The sequence below is a fragment of the Cherax quadricarinatus genome, chromosome 16 (assembly GCF_038502225.1).
Source record: "Cherax quadricarinatus isolate ZL_2023a chromosome 16, ASM3850222v1, whole genome shotgun sequence".
Taxonomy (NCBI): Eukaryota; Metazoa; Arthropoda; class Malacostraca; order Decapoda; family Parastacidae; genus Cherax; species Cherax quadricarinatus.
The window spans coordinates 24490890-24511330 of NC_091307.1; the positions used below are offsets into that span (position 1 = coordinate 24490890).

Genomic DNA, 20441 nt, shown 5'->3' on the forward strand with positions numbered 1-20441 from the left:
TGTGTGTGTGTACTCACCTAGTTGAGGTTGCGGGGGTCGAGTCCGAGCTCCTGGCCCCGAGTCCGAGCTCCTGTGTGTGTGTGTGTGTGTGTGTGTGTGTGTGTGTGTGTGTGTGTGTGTGTGTGTGTGTGTGTGTGTGTGTGTGTGTGTGTGTGTGTGTGTGTGTCGGTGTGTGTGTGTGTGTGTGTGTGTGTGTGTGTGTACTCACCTAGTTGAGGTTGCGGGGGTCGAGTCCGAGCTGTGTGTGTGTGTGTGTGTGTGTGTGTAGGTAGGTGTGTGTGTGTATGTAGGTGTGTGTGTAGGAAGGTGTAGGTGTGTGTGTAGGAAGGTGTGTGTGTGTGTGTGTGTGTGTGTGTGTGTGTGTGTGTGTGTGTGTGTGTGTGTGTGTGTGTAGGTAGGTGTGTGTGTAGGTAGGTGTGTGTGTAGGTAGGTGTGTGTGTAGGTAGGTGTGTGTGTAGGTAGGTGTGTGTGTAGGTAGGTGTGTGTGTAGGTAGGTGTGTGTGTAGGTAGGTGTGTGTGTGTAGGTAGGTGTGTGTGTAGGAAGGTGTAGGTGTGTGTGTAGGAAGGTGTAGGTGTGTGTGTAGGAAGATGTAGGTGTGTGTGTAGGAAGGTGTGTGTGTGTGTGTGTGTGTAGGTAGGTGTGTAGGTGTTTTAATACATATATTTTTTTTTAACACGTCAGCCGTTTCCCACCGAGGCAGGGTAACCCAAAAAGAAAGAAAGAAAGAAAGAAAAAAAACTTTCATCATTCAACACTTTCACCATCATTCATATGTAATCACTGTCTTTGTAGAGAAGCTCAGATATGATATGACAGATTAGACGTCCCTTGAAACAGCCAACATCTCAAACCCCTCCTTTAAAGTGATGGCATTGTACTACCCAATGTACTTCACTATTTGTCGAAATCCTGTTTTATATGTACAATTGTGGGAGTTTAAGTTATGAATTTCATGTACATGTGTTGGTTTGTATATATATATATCAATATATTGTTTGCAGTCTTTGGTATAAAAAATAACAATTTAGTGTATCTTGAATTAAAAATATATTAAAGATAATTGCATAAATCTTATGTGACGTAAACTAAGACTAGCTTATGACCAAGACCTAGAAAATGGAAGAAAAAATTTGCACTCATGAATACCCCCTCCCCTCCTCACATACATAAAAAATTTTCCATAGGTTTTTCAAAATTATTCATCATTTCAAAATGCCCTAACTTTACTTCAAAGCTTATCATCAAAAAAGTAGCCAAATAAATTATGTAATACAGCACTGTAATAACCCATTTTTTTTTTTTTTGCAGCAGCAGCAAGGGATGAACTCCAGCTCTGTCTCTTAACTTCTGAATGATTTACATAGGCGAGTCCTCTTGTATCTATTTTTGAAGCCCTGTATGGAAACTGCTTCCACTGTACTACACATGACTCCCTAACTATGAAAAGAAAGTGTCACAGTGATAACCAAACAAATTTTTCACCCATGGCTTTATACTCTTACTCATAAATAAGAGTACAATCAAATACCACAAAAATGACTAAGTTTTACTACATGACAAAAAAAATCAACCCATTCCAGGCATTTTCCAAAGTCTTTCTTACAAGTCATCCTTCATTTATCAAGGTGAAGCTTTAAGAGAGTTGCTCTAATTTACACTAATTTAAGAAGTTACTAACCAGTTTTCCTGAAAAATTTCCTAGGTGTATTAATGGTTTTGGGTTTGATTAAATATATAACTTCATTCTTAACATCATAATTTTGTAATCTGATTTGAAAATTTTCCTAACCCCTGTACATTTCTACATGAAACCTCAGGAAATGCACAACACTATAGTTCAAATATCAATAACATGTTGAATTATAAATTTATACATAACACCATGAGGTATGAATGGTCACTTCCTATAATTTACTATATAGTGTAAATAACTAAATACTGTAACACTATACAGAATTAGTAATGACCTTGTACAGATGTAAGCTACTCTATAAATAGTAACAAAATGTATGTTAATGTAAAAACTGTCAGGAAGAAAGTTTTCACATATTAGCTCTATGTCCTGTATTACAAATCCAAGCTTAACCGCACTTGTCTTTGGCTGCTGTTCTTTGTTATGTTATAGCATTGCTGTATGATTCATTAACATTGATTATTATATACTAAGTAACAACAGTATATGAACAATGGGTGTGGTTATTTTCCCTCGTGTAAAAGGATACATTTCCAACCCATTATGATGACATCTTCACATATTGTATTGATATAAATTAACCTTACATATAACTTATTCCAATCTAAGCAAGATTTTTGGAGACCTATATTTTTAAAAAGCTGGCTCTTTAAAACCTATGAAACTAATCACATCTAATAGCAATAAATATGTTGTTGCTCTCTAGGAAATAATGATTTTTCTAAGCCTCCATTTATTTTTAGTGGGTCTGTCATGTGGTCAGTAATGTCTGATAACAAAACTGACATCATAATCAAGTGTTATAGAAAATGAGTGCAAGTGGCCCCATTAATTAAGCTACTTGTAAGGCATTTGTAAACTATGTATCTTTGTAGGTATATACCTTGGGGTTCCCTCTCCATCCTCTGGCACAAGAAAGGAAGTGACAGACCTTACAAGAGAGAATATGAATGAACATACAAGAGCCAATATAAAATGACTTGAGCTGTGTCAGTGCTCTTGTTACTTTGCACAATACCTCAATATTCAGATATCCAAAAGTATAAGCACCAGCTATAAAGAGAAGTTTACACCATAGGCTCACAAATGTATATAGCCTCTCCTCACTTAATGACAAGAGTTCAGTTCCTAAGACCATGTCGGTAAAGGAATTTGTTGCTAAACAAGGAGCATACTTTAATGGTAGCGAGTTTATGTCAACCATCTTTGACATTGTTTTAATGTCACTTTGCACCATTTATAACATTGTTAAATGTTTATATAGTAGTGTACTGCATATTGTAATAAACAGAATGCAGGAAATCAGCTATAATATACATTGTTTAGGTATGCACACTGGTCAGAGAGCCCGTCGTAAGTCCGAGTTGTCGGTAAACGAGTACGTCGCTAAGTGAGCAGAGGCTGTATATGAATACATGTCTGCTTTACAATTCCTTATCTAAATATTGTAGTTTTAGAAATGCAATCATAATTTTTTTTAACATATTACCTTCATTAAGTTATTTGCCCACGTGGCAAACAGCTAATGTGATAAAAACAAAAAGTATGCACGCCTATCTGGTAAACTTAAGAATTTCCATTTTTTAGAGGTCACTATCTCGGTGGGAGATGGCTAATGCTTTAAAAAAAAAAAAAAAAAATATTTAGGAGAAAGTGAAGAGGAAATTAACACAAGATGATAAAACTAAGTATTGCTTCATCTAAAATCTTTCAAAATCATAGTTATAAAATTCTTTCAAAGTGAAGATATCTGTGCTCAGTTATGAAGAGGATAAACCCATCAGTTGTATGGACCTCACTGATAGCCACAAGGATATAATTTAGTATAACAAGCTACAAAATTTATACTGAAATGCAATAATGTACTTGGGAATAAGACAGTTTATGCCTGTAGAGCTCATCTAAATAGTGTGATTTTTGGGCAAATGCATTTGAAAACATGTATCCAAAATTAAACAGCACGTACTATGAAGGCCTCTCCACACACTAGTTAATTCTGGATGTGCTTTTTCAACTGTGTTTACAAAAAGCTGCTCTATATAGAGGAGCTTTACAAGAGCTTACTGTATTTAAGAAATACAGTATACGAAATTCAATTTTCAAAAGAAATATAGCCACTAATGTACTTTTGCATGTGTTTGTGAAAGAGTGCGTGTGTGATATTCAGAATATTCAAATTAAGATGTTCATTTTATTATTTCTACAGCGTGATAATTTTACATACCATGTGTATTTTTCTTCGACATACAGGGCATCGAGACCCACTGTTGAGCAGACGTCGGGCACACTGATAACAAGTTGCCACATGGGCAATTCGGCCATGAGCAATAGAACCATTTCTAGGACGTAAGCAACAAATTACACATAAGTTTGAAATTTCTGAGGACTCTAATGACTCAAAAGCTGAAGATGACATACTCTTATTTGCCACTATTTCCTCAAAATTAACCTCCTGTTTATTGGAAGAGGACAGAAACTGCATTCCAACTGCAGATCTAACCCATTCTCTAGCAGGAGCATATTCCAACAACTTATCAAAGGCTTTGGCTTTAGCTTTAATGTCCACATTGAAACTGCTGTCACTCTCTTCACCCAGCTCACTGACCTCTGAGGGTCGAGCTCTTTTATGGCATCCAACATTTTCTGAATGAGATAATTTGCGCTTTCTACTGCTTGCATTTGATGGTGTTGTAGATGCTGAACTCTTACCTGATGAAGTAGAAGCCTCTTGACTTGTGGAGAGATCTTTTGCTGATAACTGGGCTTCTGTAACTTTAAAATCAATTGTGTTTGATCTGGATTTTCCCATTTGACACTCATCACTGAAATCTATTAAAATATCCTGAGACAAAGAAATCCCAGAGTCTTGAGAACTACATTGACCTAGAAAACAATTTACATTAGGAGAGTCACTTTCAAAGGACACAGTTGAAGCTGTTGAAGACGTCCTTGGTAATTCTTCAAGATCTTGGTTACTACCACTATTACTACACAACGTCGATCCTATCGAATGGTTTTCTTCAGGTATCGCGTTTTTTGTACCAAGCTGATCATCTGACTGAACCGAGTCTGATCTACGCCTAGAGTGTTTCTTCTTGGGTCGGGGCTTTCTCTTTCGTCTCTTGGGAGGGTCTGGCAACCAACTTTTCCTCAACTGAAAAAAAAATTAAAAAATTGTGATATCTGAATAGCATGATAATGAATTTTTTTGCACAAGGGAAATCCAATTAGACATATCAGTCTCCATTAATGGAGGCTATCCATCCCATCAACAGAGGCTATCACTTACCATAAGAAAGGAGGAACACTGCAGTAGGCCTGTTGGCCCATACTGGGCAGGTCCTTTACAATCCAACCCAACAGCAGAATATCTGCCCAACCCACTTTCAGTGCTACCCTAACAATAAGCTCTGATAAATCTATTTACTCATGTACAAGTCCCACTCAAATACAGTGGACCCCCGGTTAACGATATTTTTTCACACCATAAGTATGTTCAGGTGCCAGTACTGACCGAATTTATTCCCATAAGGAATATTGTGAAGTAGATTAGTCCATTTCAGACCCCCAAACATACACGTACAAACGCACTTACATAAATACACTAACATAATTGGTCGCATTCGGAGGTAATCGTTATGCGGGGGTCCACTGTACAACCCCTTTCACTATGTATTTATCCAACCTAAACTTGAAACTACCCAAGGTTTTAGCTTCAACCACCCTACTACATAGACTTCCACTCATCAACTACCCTATTTCCAACACAATACTTTCCTATATCCTTTCTAAATCTAAACTTATCTAATTTGAATCCATTATTGCATGTTCTCTCTTGGAGGGACATCTTCAAGAATGTATTTTCTTTTTGGGGATTTTCTTTCTTTTTGGGTCACCCTGCCTCAGTGGGAGATGGCCGACTTGTTGAGGAAGAAAAAAATTAGTACCCATCTTCCAATTATACATTTTGATCATGTCTCCCCTCATTCTTCGTCTTACAAGTGAAATGTAATTTAACCCGTAAATGGTCCAAACACATATATACGTTCACTACCCCAGTGCCCTGAATATTTTGAAAAAATAAAAAAATAGTTTTTTTTTTATTTAACCCTTTGACTGTCGCGGCCGTATATATATGTCTTACGAGGTACCGTGTTTGATGTATAAATACTCGTAAATTCTAGCGGCTTCAAATCAAGCAGGAGAAAGCTGGTAGGCCCACATGTGAGAGAATGGGTCTATGTGGTCAGTGTGCACCATATAAAAAAAATCCTGGAGCACGCAGTGCATAATGAGAAAAAAAAAATCCGATCATTTTTTTTAATTAAAATGCCGACTTTGTGGTCTATTTTCGTATAGTATTTATGGTTGTATTCTCGTTTTCTTGGTCTCATTTGATAGAATGGAAAACAAATTATAGAAATAGAGGTGATTTTGATTGATTTACTATAAAAAGAAGCGCTAAGCCACAAGGGCTATACAGCGCTGCAGGGTAGGGAAGGAAGCGAGGGTATTGGATGGCAGAAGGGAGGAGGGATGATCAGCAGGTTACAGAAAACAGCGGGGCAGGGGATAGTACGGGGGTAGAGGGTAGCAAGAGATTGAAGTAGAAAGGGCTGAAGGTATCAGAATTTGTGAAGTAAGTCAGTTGTTGTTAAAAAGTCAATGAGAGAGTCCGGATGAAAGGTGGGTCCATCAGCGAGAAGGGAAGGTAAAGAGAGAGCAGCGGAGCGAAGACGACGACAGAGGTAAATTCTGCGTGCTCGTTGATAAAGTGGGCAGTCCAACAGAATGTGGCTGACTGATAATGGAGCTTGGCAATTCTCACAGAGAGGAGCAAGACGCCTCTCCATGAGATATCCATGAGTAAGACGAGTATGGCCAATGCGAAGACGGGAGAGAGTAGTCTCCCAACCTCGACACTGGTGATAAGAAGACGGCCAGTAACCTATACTCGGTTTAATAGATTGAAGTTTGTTGCCGAGCATAGTAGACCAACGTTGTTGCCAACGGGTGTGAAGGTGGGAAGATATTGCAGCAAAATAGTCCGTAAATGGAATACCTCTATAAGAAACTGGTAGGTCATGTACTGCTGACAGCGCAGCAGTGTCTGCCTGTTCATTGCCCTGTACGTCAACATGACCAGGGACCCAACAAAAAACAATATCTTTATGCTTGGTAAAGATGCGGCGTAGCCAAAGTTGGATACGGAGGACTAAGGGGTGAGGTGTATCAAATTTTTGTATAGCCTGTAAAGCACTAAGGGAGTCTGAGACAACCACAAATGATGACACAGGCATAGATGCAATACGGATAAGTGCTGTAAGGATGGCATATAATTCAGCAGTAAAAATACTAGCCGAAGATAGTAAATGCCCTTGTACGACGCTGTCCGGAAACACTGCTGCGAATCCTACTCCGTCAGAAGACTTAGAGCCATCTGTGTACACAGCAATGGCATGAGAATGAGAGTGAAAGTGGTCAAGAAAAAGAGAGCGGGAAGCGACCGTAGACAGTTGGGCTTTCAAGCAAGGGAGGGAGAAAGAACAGACTCGAACAGCTGGAACTTCCCAGGGGGGTAGGGAAAAGTGAGATGCTACATGTACATAGAAAGGTGGTAGTTGAAGAGAAGACAAGAGAGAATGAAGGCGAAGAGAGAAGGGACGGAGTAAACAGGGGTGGCGAACAAATAAAGAATGTCTACTAATATCAGTGACCATTCTATAAATGGAAGGATTGCGGAGATCATGAGAGCGTACATAGTAGCGCAGGCAATGGGCATCACGGCGATCGGATAAGGATGGAACGTTCGCTTCTGCATAGAGGCTCTCGAAAGGGGAAGAGCGAAAAGCACCAAGGCATAAACGTAATCCTTGGTGATGAATGGGGTTAAGGCTAGAGAGAGTAGCAGGAGATGCCGCTGAATAGATCTGGTCACCATAATCAAGTTTCGATAAAATAAGGGTGGAATGTAGGCGAAGGAGGGTTCGACGATCAGCCCCCCATGAAAGATGAGCAAGGGTTTTAAGAAGGTTCAGCCGGCTGTGACAAGTTGCCTTCAGAGAGGTAATGTGAGGTTTCCAGGATAACCTACGATCAAAGAGGAGGCCCAGAAACTTGACTGTATCACGTTCAGGGATACGGGAGCCATAGAGGTAAAAAGGATGATCGGAGATGACAGAGCGTCTAGTGAAAGTAATTTGGTGCTGGAAAATTTAAACCCACGTGTGGTGGCCCAACTGGAAACACGGTCGACTGCATGTTGGAGAGAAAGTGTAATGAGGTGACAGTCAGCGCCTGCACAGGCAATAGCGAAGTCATCAACATAGAGTGATGACCAAATATTTGATGGAAGACTAGAGGCCAAATCATTAATAGCAAGGAGAAAAAGTGTTGTGCTCAGAACACATCCCTGGGGGACACCTTCAGCTTGGATAAAGTCCGGGGAGAGCACATTATTAACCCAAACACGGAAATGCCTGTCAGTTAAAAAGTTCTTAAGGAAGGATGGTAGATTGCCTCGAAGGCCTAAGGAGTGGGCTTGGGCTAAAATATTATACCTCCAAGTTGTGTCATATGCCTTCTCAAGCTCAAAAAATATGGCAATAACTGAGTGGTTATTCGCAAAGGCATTACGAACATACGTATCCAAGCGTAGTAAGGGGTCTATGGTAGAACGTCCCTTACGAAAGCCATATTGACGAGTGGAGAGACTGTTGTGTGTCTCTAAATACCACACTAAACGTCTATTTACTAGGCGTTCCATTACTTTGCAAACTGCACTGGCAAGAGCAATGGGACGATAGTGGGAGGTTTCATGTCCCGTAGTGCCTGGTTTGCGGAAAGGGAGAACAATGGCGGATTTCCACAGCTGTGGAAGAACTCCTTGTGACCAAATAAGATTGTAAAGGCGTAATAGGACTGCAAGGGCTGACTGATGTAAATGTTGTAGCATACGAATATGAATGTCGTCGGGCCCAGCTGCCGATGATCGACAAGCTGAGAGTGTTGCCTCCAGTTCTTGAAGTGTAAAAGGCACATTATACTGTTCTTCTCTGAGAGAAGAAAAGTCCAAGGGTGCTAACTCTATAGCAGACTTTGAGGAAAGAAATGAGGGGCATAGATGGAGTCCCTGAGAAATACGGACCAGATGATTGCCAATTTCATTGGCAACATCTAGTGGGTTTGCTATATCAACACCGGCAACCTGCAGAACAGGAGCCGGGTCAGGAGAATATTTACCACTCAGTTTTCGTACTTTTCTCCAGACTGCACTCATAGAGGAAGCAGAGGTGATGGTGGAAACAATCTCGCCAGCAAGTGCGTTTAGCGTCACGGATGACACGGCGAGCGATCGCACGCTTCTGTTTAAAATCAAGGAGTCTCTCTGTGGTTCTATTGTACCGATACCTGCCCCATGCAGCGCGTTTCAAACGTACTGCACGAGCACAAGCAGGAGACCACCAAGGCACGCATTTCTGAGAATGCCTGCCCGAAGTTTGGGGTATAGAATGAGAAGCTGCGGTGAAAACGGAGGACGAGAAGAGGTGTAAAAGCTCATCGATGGAGGATGAAGAAGGAACCTCTTTAAAAACAGTTAGGTGTGAGTAAAGGTTCCAATTTGCCCGATCAAATTGCCAGCGTGGGGTGCGAAGAGGTGGCGAATATGAAGGGGAAGTAAGAATGATTGGGAAATGATCACTGTAATGTAAGTCCGGGAGAACAGACCAAGTGAAGTCTAATGCGGCGGAGGAAGAGCAGACTGAGAGATCGATGCAAGAAAGAGTGTGAGTCCGAGGATCAAAATGGGTGTGAGTACCTGTATTTAAAACATGGAGGGGGTGGGTGGCAAGAAAAGCCTCTAACTGAATTCCACGGGAATCACAGTGAGACCCCCCCAGAGGAAATGGTGGGCATTAAAATCACCAAGTAACAGAATCGGTGGCGGTAATGACGAAACAAGAAAGGCAACATCCGGAATAGATAATGCCCGAGAAGGAAAGAGATATAAAGAACAGAGTGTATACCACCTATGTAAGTGGATACGGGCTGCTGTGTAATGCAGCGAAGTATGAACAAATAGCTGATGGTACGGAATATCAGTGCGTAGAAGAAGGGCACTTTCATTAAAGGTCCCATCAGGAAAAGGATCTGAAGAATACAATAAATTATAGCCTGAGATGGGAGAAATAACAGCAGAGTGTAATTTTGGTTCCTGTAAGCAAACACCAACAGGGGAAAACTGGGAGAGTAACATCTGAAGCTCACCCCGATTACCCCTGAGGCCGCGTATATTCCACTGTAAATAGGCCATGATTGGCAATGATAAAGATACTTGAAATCCGCAGGTAAGGGTTCCTAAGGACTAGAGGGGTTAGAAAAGTCCACATGCGGAGGTAGTGGAAAACGTTCAAGCAGCGAAGGAACGGTGCGCTGTGAAGAAAGGAGTTGCGCAGATGGAGCAGAGGAGAGAGAAAGAGCGGAAGGTGGATCAGTGTCCATTGATGGTTTGGTCTCTGCAATATATTCAGAGATTGCTTCAAGTGTTTCGGAATTCAGAGACGTCGTATGGGAGACAATATTGGAAATGGTAGGGGGAGGATAAGTAAAGATTGGAACTGTATTGGACTGTACCAAGGTAGTGGGGGGCGAAAGGGTGGAGGGAACTGGAGAAGCGTGGCAGGGGACAGAAGAGGCAGGAACCTGGGAGGTGGCAGAAGAGGAAGAAACTTGGGAGGGAACAGGGGAGGAAGGTACAGTACGAGGAGGAGGGTGAACCTCTACACTTGTAACTGAGCCAGTGAGAGGGGGAGAACCAGGGACAGAGACAGGGAGGGTAAAATGAGGAGGTGGAAGATGGGTAGGAGGTGTTAACGGACCTTTTTTTGACTTTTGAGAAGTAGAGGGACGATTGGGAGGAGGTGTCGTACGAGGTCTCGTCGATACTGAGGCTTGTGAGAGAGAACACGAAGAAGCGAGAGCAGACTGAGGCGTTGAAGTAGGGACATCTGAGCCGAGGACAGCAAAAGGATTAGATACAGGAGTGACTATGGGAGAGGTAACCACAGAGGTGGGTGTACAAGATGGGATACCAGAAGTGGGGGGACGTTTTGAAACACGGGAATAAGAAACGCGTGGGAGTCTCCCTTGGAGGCGGAGATGAGAAACTGCCATGGCATAAGGGAGACCTTCTGTCTCTTTGAGGTAACGGATTTCCCGCTCGTTTAAATAGACTTGACAACGGCGAGAGTACGAAGGGTGAGCCTCATGACAGTTAAGGCAAGAGGGAGATCGATTGCAAGACGTATTAGAATGGTCATCGGCACCACAGACTGGGCATTCGGCGATAGATCTGCAATATTTTGCTGGATGGCCAAATCGCCAGCAATTTCTACACTGTTGTGGTGTAGGGATCACCTTTCGAACTTGTAACCGATGTCCTGCTATATAAACTGAGGATGGGAGTTCTCGGCTGTCAAAAGTTAAACGACCCACATTGCTAGGGTATCGTCTCCGCCCGCGGGCAGGAAGAACGTAAGTGTCTACCCTGAGGATTGGGAGATCTTGGAGTTCCAGCTGTTCAAGAATGTCAGTGCCACATGTCTGGAAATTTTGTTGAACTATGGTATGGGGCAGAATGACGGTACCACTACAAGAATTGAGGGAATGATGTTTGTCAAGAGTGACAGGAACAGTATCGATATGGGAAAGACGAGAGAGCTCATGAGCCTGGGTAGCATTCTGTACGGTAATGATGATCGTACCGCTCTTAAGAGCATGAAAAGAAATATTTTTACCAACATGGCGTAGGAGTGCCTTGCCAATACTGTGGTCAGAAAGATAGGCAGTAGAGGAAGTCGGTCATAAAGTGAAGAATTTAGTCCATTGTTCAGTCTGAAACTGAGCGTGGAAAGGTAGTGAAGGACGTGTCGATCGTTTCTGAGAAGAACGAGAAGGTGGAGAAGTATCATCAGCAGGTAATTGTCGTTGGCGTTTAGGCGTGGGACCAGAGTTGGTCCGACGTGGAACGGGTCGGCGATTTGAAAATTGCCGCACCGTAGAGGGAGAGGCCGGAAGCATAGTCAGAGGAGAGCGAAGGTCCAATAAATCAAAGGAGTCAGTCGAGGCCTCAGTACCTGAAGCGGGTGAGGAAACAGCACCGGCAATAGGTACAGAGGCATGAGGAGTGTCTGAAGAGTGGTCCAAAGACGAGGCGGGGTCAGAACGGGGTGCGGTATCAAGAAGGGGCCCGGGGGTAGTAGGTTCATGGACTAGGGCTGCCATGGTTAGGTTACTTCTTTCTTTTTGTTTTTAAGAAAAAAAAAGAAAGAAGAAAATAAAAATAAAAAAAAGAATAAAAAAAAGGGGGGGACCAGGGAGGGATAGTTCCTAGGAGGAATGAAAGGGCCAGAAATCTCCCTCCGCGCCCAAGAGGACCTCAGCACCGCAAGTAGCGCAGATGCAGCATGGAACCCGTGCCATACCCCACCCATCATGCTAGTAAACTAACAATCCGGGATAGCAACCTCACATCTGCCGAGCTACCTCGGTGGACAAAAGAGAGGGCGGCCGGATATCCGCCACAAAGCATACCTCCTTCGGCCACCACCCCCGGAATCCGAAAGGTGGCTTCCAGAGATACACCCGTCGCCCGAAAGACACCCAAAGCTACTCCGGGATACCGGAGAGGGATCGGGACATCCCCAGGCGATCCAGATTCCACGGCAAACTACGCCACCGCCAAGAACCTCAACGGAATGGGATAGACCCCGGTATCCTTTCCCCTACCTAGGAACTAGCGCGCCTGTGGGAGCAATCCCAAAGGCCAAAAAGAGGAAGGGCAAAAGGGACGGGTGGGGAGGAGGAGGAGGAAAGGAAAAAGGGGAGGATGGGGAGGATGGGATAGGGGAGGGGAGATTGGGGGGTAATTAGGTTCGGTCTGAGGAAGAAGACCGACAGGTCTAATTCCTCAGACCAAGAGCCTCTTCACCACGCCAAGGAGCCCCCCTTGAAGAGGTCAAAGTAGGGGAAATGTTTGATTTTTGCCAATGTTCAAAAGTAAACAAATGATGCCATTGTCCAATAAATGTCCAACTAGCCATTCTAATATGCAGTCATGAATGGGTTGATGTTATTTATACAATTATTACAGTATTGCAGTAGTCTTCATAACAGTAAGTCTTCTATTTTTTGTTTGAATAAAAATTCAAAATAGAAAGCAAGAGTAATATCGGAGGGGCCTGGAGACATGACTGACGAACAAAGAAAATGTTATTTTAGAGCCAGGAATGTCTGCATTGTTCATTCTGGACCTTATTTTGAAATTGTCATATTTTTTTTAGTTTTCGTGAAATTGGCCAAATTGCAAATTTCTGACCACATTATTAGGTAGTTGAAATCAGTAAATGGGCAGTTTCTTGTACTCAACCGATAGAAAAAATGGAGTTCTAAAGAAATAGCTATGAGTTTGGGTGACTGGAACAATGGAATTAGCCAAAAATAGGGCTCAAAGTGGGCGAAATCGCCGATTTGTAAACAGCGCCGAGGTCACTAACTTCACGAGAGCATAATTCCGTCAGTTTTCCATCAAATTTCTTTTTTTTTTTTTGGTGTCATTACAATCGGGAAAAGATTCTCTATCATTTCATAAGAATTTTTTTTTTTTTTAAATTTTGCGACACCAGGAGACACCGCAGGATTGGGGGGTTGCGACAATCAAAGGGTAAAAAAAAAAAAAAAAAAAAAAAAAAAAAAAAAAAAAAAAAAAAAAAAAAAAAGGAGCACATTTTTCTAAGTGTTATAGGAAAAAAAATTTTAGAGTCAGTACTTACCGAGATATGAGGCCGCAAAGTTGACACTTGGCGATCACCTGACGGCAACGTGGAGCGCTGCCGCTTGCAAAAGTGTTGCCGATATATCTTTTTTTCTATTTTTCGTATTATTTTATATAATTTTTATGTTCTGATAATTACAAATTATAGTAGTTCTTGTCATTTCATAACCAATCTTTGTTCTGACACTAGTATTAGGTAATGAAATTGTACTCCCATTGTCACAAACACACTGACAGGTGGACATTTACACCTGCCTTGGCCATTTACTATTGTCTTGGAATAAATACAAAGTATTTATATGTCCCAGCAATGTTTTGGAGGAGGAGGAGGAGGAGGAGGAGGAGGAGCAGGAGGAGCAGGAGCAGGAGGAGCAGGAGGAGGAGGAGCAGAAGCAGGAGCAGGAGGAGCAGGAGCAGGAGGAGCAGAAGCAGGAGCAGCAGGAGCAGGAGGAGAAGCAGGAGGAGCAGGAGCAGGAGGAGCAGGAGGAGCAGGAGCAGGAGCAGGAGGAGCAGGAGCAGGAGGAGCAGGAGCAGGAGGAGCAGGAGCAGGAGGAGCAGGAGCAGGAGGAGAAAAATATGTAATAATAATAAAAAATAAGTTGCCTTGAAGCATGAAAAACAAAGTCCACCCTGACAGTGACATGATGAGATAACATCTGATAAGAGCTGATGTTTGATGAGCATACAGGAGGGTGTGGGAGGGTTCAGCAGATATGAAAAAATTAGAGGTGACATTTGATGAGCATTGCCCTCCTTTGTTTTCGCTGGTACACAAACATATCTGTATTTGTCTGTCTGTCAAGCTCCCTGTCTATCCGTCTAGCTCTCTGTCTCAGAGAGAGCCACAAGACTGCGTCATCACATTTACTCACATCTTCAAGCAGAGTATAGCACTTTGTCTGGATTTTTTGGGTTATCCTAGGTAATTTACAATATGTATACTTGTATTTATGTGTACCTGTGAGACAGAGATAGACAGATAGAAAGAGATAGACAGAGAAAGACAGAAACAGATAGACAGAGACAGATAGACAGAGACAAAGACAGAGACAGATGGACATAGATACAGACAGATAAACGGAGATAGAGCCAGGCCGCCAGCAGCCGGCCAGCCACACAGCTGGCCACCAAGCAGCTGGCCAGCCAGCTAGCCAGCCAGAATTGTTTCTCATTACTTAGGGCATAGGCTATACAACATTCTGAAAGGGTGTTGCACAAACATTGCACATGGGTTATTATCGAGGTTTTTTGATATTTCCTCGACCACTTGTGGCCACATCCACCTCAAAGCCACTAAACTCAGGGTCAAAATCACTTTCTTCTTAAATTATTATTATAATCAAAAAGAAGCGCTAAGCCACAAGGGCTATACAGCGCTGCAGGGTAGGGAAGGAAGCGAGGATATTGGGTGGCAGAAGGGAGGAGGGATGATCAGTAGGTTACAGAAAACAGCGGGGCTGGGGATAGTACGGGGGTAGAGGGTAGCAAGAGATTGAAGTAGAAAGGGCTGAAGGTATCAGAATTTGTGAAGTAAGTCAGTTGTTGTCAAAAAGTCAATGAGAGAGTCCGGATGAAAGGTGGGTCCATCAGCGAGAAGGGAAGGTAAAGAGAGAGCAGCGGAGCGAAGACGACGACGGAGGTAAATTCTGCGTGCTCGTTGATAAAGTGGGCAGTCCAACAGAATGTGGCTGACTGATAATGGAGCTTGGCAATTCTCACAGAGAGGAGAAGGGCGCCTCTCCATGAGATATCCATGAGTAAGACGAGTATGGCCAATGCGAAGATGGGAGAGAGTAGTCTCCCAACCTTGACACTGGTGATAAGAAGTTGGCCAGTAACCTATACTCAGTTTAATAGATTGAAGTTTGTTGCTGAGCATAGTAGACCAACATTGTTGCCAACGGGTGTGAAGGTGGGACGATATTGCAGCAAAATAGTCCGTACATGGAATACCTCTATATGAAACTGGTAGGTCATGTACTGCTGACCGCGCAGCAGTGTCTGCCTGTTCATTGCCCGGTACGTCTACATGACCAGAGACCCAACAAAAAACAATATCTTTATGCTTGGTAAAGATGCGGCGTAGCCAAAGTTGGATACAGAGGACTAAGGGTTGAGGTGTATCAAATTTCTGTATAGCCTGTAAAGCACTAAGGGAGTCTGAGACAACCACAAATGATGACACAGGCATAGATGCAATACGGATAAGTGCTGCAAGGATGGCATACAATTCAGCAGTAAAAATACTAGCCGAAGATAGTAAATGCCCTCGTACGATGCTGTCCGGAAACACTGCTGCGAATCCTACGCCGTCAGAAGACTTAGAGCCATCTGTGTACACAGCAATGGCATGAGAATGAGAGTGGGAGATGCCGCTGAATAGATCTGGTCACCATAATCAAGTTTCGATAAAATGAGGGTGGAATGTAGGTGAAGGAGGGTTCGACGATCAGCTCCCCATGAAAGATGAGCAAGGGTTTTAAGAAGGTTTAGCCGGCTGTGACAAGTTGCCTTCAGAGAGGTAATGTGATGTTTCCAGGATTACCTAGGGTCAAAGAGGAGGCCCAGAAACTTGACTATCACGTTCAGGGATACAGAAGCCATAGAGGTACAAAGGATGATCGGAGATGACAGAGCTTCTAGTGAAAGTAATTTGGTGGGTTTTAGTGCTGGAAAATTTAAACCCATGTGTGGTGGCCCAATTGGAAACATGGTCGACCGCATGCTTGAGAGAAACTAATGAGGTGACAGTCAGCGCCTGCACAGGCAATAGCAAAGTCATCAACATAGAGTGATGACCAAATATTTGATGGAAGACTAGAGGCCAAATCATTAATAGCAAGGAGAAAAAGTGTTGTGCTCAGAACACATCCCTGGGGGACACCTTCAGCTTGGATAAAGTCCGGGGAGAGCACATTATTAACCCGAACACGGAAATGCCTGTCAGTTAAAAAGTTCTTAAGGAAGGATGGTAGATTGCCTCAAAGGCCTAAGGAGTGGGCTTGGGCTAAAATATTATACCTCCAAGTTGTGTCATATGCCTTCTCAAGCTCAAAAAATATGGCAATAACTGAGTGGTTATTCGCAAAGGCATTACGAACATACGTATCCAAGCGTAGTAAGGGGTCTATGGTAGAACGTCCCTTACGAAAGCCATATTGACGAGTGGAGAGACTGTTGTGTGTCTCTAAATACCACACTAAACGTCTATTTACCAGGCGTTCCATCACTTTGCAAACTTCACTGGTAAGAGCAATGGGACGATAGTGGGAGGCTTCATGTCCCGTAGTGCCTGGTTTGTGGAAAGGGAGAACAATGGCAGATTTCCACAGCTGTGGAAGAATTCCTTGTGACCATATAAGATTGTAAAGGCGTAATAGGACTGCAAGGGCTGACTGATGTAAATGTTGTAGCATACGAATATGAATGTCGTCGGGCCCAGCTGCCGATGATCGGCAAGCTGAGAGTGTTGCCTCCAATTCTTGAAGTGTAAAAGGCACATTATACTGTTCTTCTCTGAGAGAAGAAAAGTCCAAGAGTGCTAACTCTCTGGCAGACTTTGAGGAAAGAAACGAGGGGCATAGATGGAGTCCCTGAGAAATACGGACCAGATGATTGCCAACTTCATTGGCAACATCTAGTGGGTTTGCTATATCAACACCGGCAACCCGCAGAACAGGAGCCAGGTCAGGAGAATATTTGCCACTCAGTTTTCGTACTTTTTTCCAGACTGCACTCATAGAGGAAGCAGAGGTGATGGTGGAGACAATCTCGCCAGCAAGTGCGTTTAGCGTCACGGATGACACGGCGAGCGATCACACGCTTCTGCTTAAAATCAAGAAGTCTCTCCGTGGTTCTATTGTACTGGTACCTGCCCCATGCAGCGCGTTTCAAACGTACTGCACGAACACAAGCAGGAGACCACCAAGGCACGCATTTCTGAGAATGCCTGCCCGAAGTTTGGGGTATACAATTAGAAGCTGCGGTTAAAACGGAGGACGAGAAGAGGTGTAAAAGCTCATCGATGGAGGACGAAGAAGGAACCTCTCTAAAAACAGTTAGGTGTGAGTAAATGTTCCAATTTGCCTGATCAAATTGCCAGCGTGGGATGCGAAGAGGTGGTGAATATGAAGGGGAAGTAAGAATGATTGGGAAATGAACGCTGTCATGTAAGTCCGGGAGAACAGACCAAGTGAAGTCTAATGCGGCGGAGGAAGAGCAGACTGAGAGATCGATGCAAGAGAGAGTGTGAGTCCGAGGATCAAAATGGGTGTGAGTACCTGTATTTAAAACATGGAGGGGGTGCGTGGCAAGAAAAGCCTCTAACTGAATGCCATGGGAATCACAGTGAGACCCCCCCCAGAGGAAGTGGTGGGCATTAAAATCGCCAAGTAACAGAATCTGTGGAGGTAATGACGAAACAAGAAAGGCAATATCCGGAATAAATAATGCCCGACAAGGAGAGAGAGATATAAAGAACAGAGCGTATACCACCTATGCAAGTGGATACGGGCTGCTGTGTAATGCAGCGAAGTATGAACAAATAGCTGATGGTACGGAATATCAGTGCATAGAAGAAGGGCACTTTCATTAAAGGTCCCATCAGGAAAAGGATCTGAAGAATACAATAAATTATAGCCTGAGATGGGAGAGATAACAGCAGAGTGTAATTTTGGATCCTGTAAGCAAACACCAACAGGGGAAAACTGGAAGAGTAACATCTGAAGCTCACCCCGATTACCCCTGAGGCCGCGTATATTCCACTGTAAATAGGCCATGATTGACAATGATAAAGATACCTGAAATCCGCAGGTAAGGGTTCCTACGGATTAGAGGGGTTAGAAAAGTCCACATGCGGAGGCAGTGGAAAACGTTCAAGCAGTGAAGGAACAGTGCGCTGTGAAGAAAGGAGTTGCGCAGATGGAGCAGAGGAGAGAGAAGGAACGGAGGGTGGATCAGTGTCCATTGATGGTTTGGTCTCTGCAATATATTCAGAGATTGCTTCAAGTGTTTCGGAATTCAGAGACGTCGTATGGGAGACAATATTGGAAATGGTAGGGGGAGAATGAGTAAAGATTGGAACTGTAATGGACTGTACCAAGGTGGCGGGGCGGGGGGGGGGGGGGACTGGAGAAGCATGGAAGGGGACAGAAGAGGCAGAAACCTGGGAGGTGGCAGAAGAGGAAGAAACTTGGGAGGGAACAGGGGATGAAGGTACAGTACGAGGAGGAGGGTGAACCTCTACACTTGTAACAGAGCCAGTGAGAGGGGAAGAACCAGGTACAGAGACAGGGAAGGTAAAATGAGGAGGTGGAAGATGGGTAGGAGGTGTTAACGGACCTTTCTTTGACTGTTGAGAAGTAGAGGGATGATTGGGAGGAGGTGTCATACGAGATCTCGTCGCTACTGAGGCTTGTGAGGGAGAACACGGAGCGAGATCAGACTGAGGCGTTGAAGTAGGGACTTCTGAGCCTAGGACAGCAAAAGAATTAGATACAGGAGTGACTATGGGAGAGGTAACCACAGAGGTGGTTGCAGAAGATGGGATCCCAGAAGTGAGGGGACGTTTTGAAACACGGGAATAAGAAACACGAGGTAGTCTCCCTTGGAGGCGGAAATGAGAAACTGCCATGGCATAAGGGAGACCTTCTGCCTCTTTGAGGTAACGGATTTCCCGCTCGTTTAAGTAGACTTGACAACGGCGAGAGTACGAAGGGTGAGCCTCATGACAATTAAGGCAAGAGGGAGGTCGACTGCAAGACGTATTAGAATGGTCATCGGCACCACAGACTGGGCATTCGGCGATAGATCTGCAATATTTCGCTGGATGGCCAAATCGCCAGCAATTTCTACACTGTTGTGGTGTAGGGATTACTTTTCAAACTTGTAACAGATGTCCTGCTACATAAACTGAGGATGGGAGTTCACGGCTGTCAAAAGTTAAACGAGCCACATTGCTAGGGTATCGTCTCCGCCCGCGGGCAGGAAGAGCATAAGTGTCTACCTTGAGGATTGGGAGATCTTGGAGTTCCAGCTGTTCAAGAATGTCAGTGCCACATGTCTGGAAATTTTGTTGAACTATGGTATGGGGCAGAATGACGGTACCACTACAAGAATTGAGGGAATGATGTTTGTCAAGAGTGACAGGAACAGTATCGATATGGGAAAGACAAGAAAGCTCATGAGCCTGGGTAGCATTCTGTACGGTGATGATGCGCATACCGCTCTTAAGAGCATGAAAAGAAATATCTTTACCAACGTGGCGTAGGAGTGCCTTGCCAATACTGTGGTCAGAAAGATAGGCAGTAGAGGAAGTCGGTCGTAAAGTGAAGAATTTAGTCCATTGTGCAGTCTGAAACTGAGCGTGAAAAGGTAGTGAAGGACGTGTCGATCCTTTCTGAGAAGAACGAGAAGGTGGAGAAGTATCATCAGCAGGTAACTGCTGTTGGCGTTTAGGCGTGGGACCAGAGTTGGTCTGACGTGGAATGGGTCGGCGATTTGAAAATTGCCGCACCGTAGAGGGAGAGGCCGGAAGCATAGTCAGAGGAGAGCGAAGGTCAGATAAATCGAAGGAGTCAGTCGAGGCCTCAGTACCTGAAGGGGGGGAGGAAACAGCACCGGCAAGAGGTACAGAGGCATGAGGAGCGTCCGAAGAGTGGTCCAAAGACGAGGCGGGGTCAGAACGGGGTGCAGTATCAAGAAGGGGCCCGGGGGTAGCAGGTTCATGGACTAGGGCTGCCATGGTTAGGTTACTTCTTTCTTTTTGTTTTTAAGAAAAAAAAAGAAAGAAGAAAAGAAAATAAAAATAAAAAAAAAGAATAAAAAAAGGGGGGACCAGGGAGGGATAGTTCCTAGAAGGAATGAAAGGGCCAGAAATCTCCCTCCACGCCCAAGAGGACCTCAGCACTGCAAGT

The 20441-nt window shown here is 43.8% G+C and overlaps 1 protein-coding gene and 1 long non-coding RNA gene across 6 annotated transcripts in view; one reads left to right on the plus strand and one right to left on the minus strand.

Annotated features, from left to right (window-relative positions):
- The first annotated feature begins 314 nt into the window (after window positions 1–314).
- Window positions 315–2318, plus strand: LOC138852768 (uncharacterized). 2 transcript variants are annotated; one of them, XR_011392067.1, is made up of 2 exons: window positions 315–344; window positions 611–2318. It is a non-coding gene; the product is annotated as an uncharacterized lncRNA (long non-coding RNA). The 2 variants fall into 2 exon arrangements; XR_011392068.1 differs by having other exon boundaries at window positions 330–370.
- Window positions 1237–20441, minus strand: part of LOC128688879 (E3 ubiquitin-protein ligase Mdm2) — a 103571-nt gene continuing 84366 nt past the window's right edge. For all 4 annotated transcript variants that reach the window (XM_053776903.2, XM_053776902.2, XM_053776901.2 and 1 more), the window contains one exon: window positions 1237–4848. In XM_053776903.2, coding sequence (XP_053632878.1) covers window positions 3895–4848 — 954 coding nt within the window. In that variant the 3' untranslated portion in view covers window positions 1237–3894. The remainder of the gene's footprint in view (window positions 4849–20441) is intronic.